Below are 3,325 nucleotides of genomic sequence, written 5' to 3'. Positions count from 1 at the left end.
TCACGGACTGAGAACCTGATGGNTTTTCCCTTTCCTAAGTGTCTCAACAAGAGATCCAAGACCAAAAAGGTTTCCCTTCTCATTTGTTTGAGTACACTAAAACAAAGAAAAACATCAAGGCTAGAAACAAGTCTTAAGAAATCAAAATGCTCAGCAAATAAAGAAACCATGCGGATTAAGAAAACTAAAATATGGATTAAGAAAGGAAAATACTCATTCTTTTCATCAAAATAAAGAAAGTTACCATTAAGAATAATCATACACACTCATCAAAATAAAGAAACTAAGGAGTTACCTTAAGAAAGATATCATTCTTTTCATCAATGCTGAGAGTACGATGAGTTGAACGTTCAGAAGAATTCCCTGAATTTTCTGGACCATCATCGTCCACTTCGCACAGTCTCTCCTTTAATGTTTTCTCATAAGTCTCAGCTACTTGTTTAGCTTTTTGATCAACAAATGATCCGTCAGCTCGAGTATGTGTCTTCAAGAACACTGCAGCAAATGATACCGGACGGCACAATTCTTCTTCCTACAAAGTAATTGTGAAGTGTTAAAATCATGGAAACAAGGTTTTTAGGGTGTTATAATCATGGAAGCAAGGTGTTTAGGGTGTTAAAATCATGGAAGCAATGTTAAATTACCAATGATTTCTGAGCGCAAGGTGTTTGTGGACTCCAAGACCACCACGATCGGAGTTTCTGCACTGCGAGGCATTTGAGCTCCTCTCCATTACATCAGGTTCGTTCCAATGATCACACATCTCAGCCCACAGTTCTGCACTGGTGATCCAAACAGGTTGTTTACCCCTGCTTTTAGCTTGACTAACAATGCCTTTCATTCGTTTCTTGGCTATCTTTAAGAACCCCTCTATAACAAGCTCCGTAATCCCAGTATCCCAATAGAACTTCCGCTACATATTACAATTGAGTTAAGTTAGTGATGATACTAAGTCAGTTATGAGAGATAATAAAACTTTGAAAGCTATAAGACATTACCGCAAATGTCCTGAAATATCTTTCTTGAATGGGTCTAGGAGTAACCTTCCAGCTGTAGTAAGGACCATCGAATTTCCTTCTAAATATTCCATAAATCACCCGAGAAATTGTTCCTTTGTGTCTGTTAAACCTGTCACAAAACAAACACAATCAGTCTTAACCACAATCTGTCTTGACCAATACAAATTAACACAATTAGTCTTAACCAAACAATCAAACACAACCTCTAACTTAATCAACAAAACAATCAATCTCAACCTACCACTAAGAGCAAAGAGAACAATCTCAATCTCAAAACAAAACAAACAATCTCAATCTCAACTTAATCAACAAAACAAACAATCTCAATCTTAAAACAAACAATCAATCTCAACCTACCAAACAATCAACCTAACACTAAGAGCAAAGAGAAATTACCATAGAGTCTCAACGCCAGGGATGGGATCGACAGACAGAACTCAGAGATGTTGTCGGCCTGGAAGAGCTAGCATAGCATCTAACAAATCTTGGTAGTCTTGTTCGGCTGGATTAGGGATAGGGTTTTCTTCTTCGGCAGGATTGGGATTAGAGTTTTCTTCTTCGTAATCCTCTTCCATGTTTAGGTCTGGTTGTTCTTGTATGAGTGGAGAAACAGGAGGCGGTGGTTGAGGAGCAAGACGCGGTGGTTGAGAACCAATCCACGGTGGTTGAGAACCAACCTTCGGTGGTGGAGAAGCAACCCGCGGTGGTTGAGAAGCAGGAGGCGGTGGTTGAGAAGCAGGAGGCGATTGTTGTGTCCTTGGCGGAAACTGGGACGACATAGTTCTATTTGAATAGTCACGGACTGAGAACCTGATGGTTCGAGGAGTGAGACGACGTTCCGACACCACTTCGACCTCCGCGTGAAGTCCCACCATTGGAGGCCTGATTAACTGCGGCAGAATTGGGTTCCCTTGTACTCGCACAATTGTAAACCCTAACACCTCCAATGGATCTGTCTCCACGGCCCCTAACACCTCCAGTGGATCTGCCTCCGCGACCCCTACATGCCATTAGAGAGAGTTGAGAAAGAGGAGAGATTTGAGAGGAGAAGAGAAGAGATTTGATCGATTTGAGAGGACAAGAGGAGAGATTCGAAAGGAGAAAGAAGAGAGATTTGAGAGGTTTTCGACACTTAGTCAAAAAATAGAAAGAGAGAAAGAATAGAGATTGTTGTGTTCTTTGCCTAGTAATTAACGAAGAGGAATCGAAAAGTAGTCGCAAAAGAGACACATACTAAAAAAAAGGGGGGAATATTACGCGCCTAAACCTTGGCAAAAAAATAATAAAATGGTCAAATAGAGTAACACAATGGTCACAGAAGGGTAGGGAAATCGTTGCAAAGTTAATAGCAAGATAGTCGCAAAAAACAAGAGTCGCAAAGTTAGTAACAAGTTAGTCGCAAATTGTTACCCTATTGTGACTCTCCGACTTTAGTCACAATACAATTTTTTGGAATCTATCATTTTTGACCAGTTCTATTGATATCAATCAACAATATGGACTCATGATTGTCTTATAGAGTATATGAAATAGTTTATGACCTTTAAATATTGTTTTCATATCTTTGTTTTGCAATTTTCATAAAATTACAAACCTTCTTATGAAATAACATGTACTCTTTACAATGATTTAGATATTATGAAATTTTTGTGTCTAAATACTGAAATGGAAAGCTTTGACAAAGTTTATATGACTGATATTGATCAATTCAAAGTGGAAATGTGTATAGAAACATGTTAACATTTCTCTAATGTGAAATTTCAAATTCAAAAAATCGAGAGTTGCTAAGGAGTCGCAAACCAGTATCTAATTCAGGTGTTAGACGCTAAACAATCGCAAAAGAGTTGCAAATAAGTCGCACATGTCGTAGCACATTCGTCGCAAAAAATAGGAGTTAGCAAGTTATCGATAAATAAACTTGTGACCGGAGTATACGTTGCAAAATCGTTGCTAATTTGTGACTCTTTGTTTTTTATAAATTACTGTCATTGAACAGTCTCAAAATGCGATTGTATTGCGACTATAATGTTTCTGTCGTAAATGTGCGACTGTTTTGCTTCTTCTGTAAATTTGGTTGGGAAAGAGTCGTAAATGAATCGCTAAGTGGTCGCTATTTTTTACGACTGAATAAAGAGTCACTTGAACAAGTGGTAGTCGCTAAACGCAAGTTTTCTTGTAGTGGAAGTTCGATGAACTTCAGAATGGATGTTTCAATATGGGAGTATTTGAAGAAGATATGAGGGGTGAGAAGGTTAAGTGAGGTTCGTATCAGAAAAAGTCAACCTCTTGGAGGAGGAGACAATCAG

At 38.5% G+C, this 3,325-nt stretch overlaps 1 protein-coding gene across 1 annotated transcript; it reads right to left on the bottom strand.

The window, feature by feature from the left end:
* Positions 1-1,894, bottom strand: LOC104783861. The gene is made up of 5 exons (XM_010508963.1): positions 1,500-1,894; positions 999-1,128; positions 677-913; positions 296-532; positions 1-96 (listed from the first exon to the last, which is right to left on the bottom strand). The coding sequence occupies exons 1-5, from the start codon at positions 1,892-1,894 to the stop codon at positions 1-3; spliced, it is 1,095 nt and encodes a 364-aa protein (XP_010507265.1).

This window comes from Camelina sativa, chromosome 4 (assembly GCF_000633955.1).
Source record: "Camelina sativa cultivar DH55 chromosome 4, Cs, whole genome shotgun sequence".
Classification (NCBI taxonomy): Eukaryota; Viridiplantae; Streptophyta; class Magnoliopsida; order Brassicales; family Brassicaceae; genus Camelina; species Camelina sativa.
This window is presented reverse-complemented; position numbering and strand designations above follow the sequence as displayed.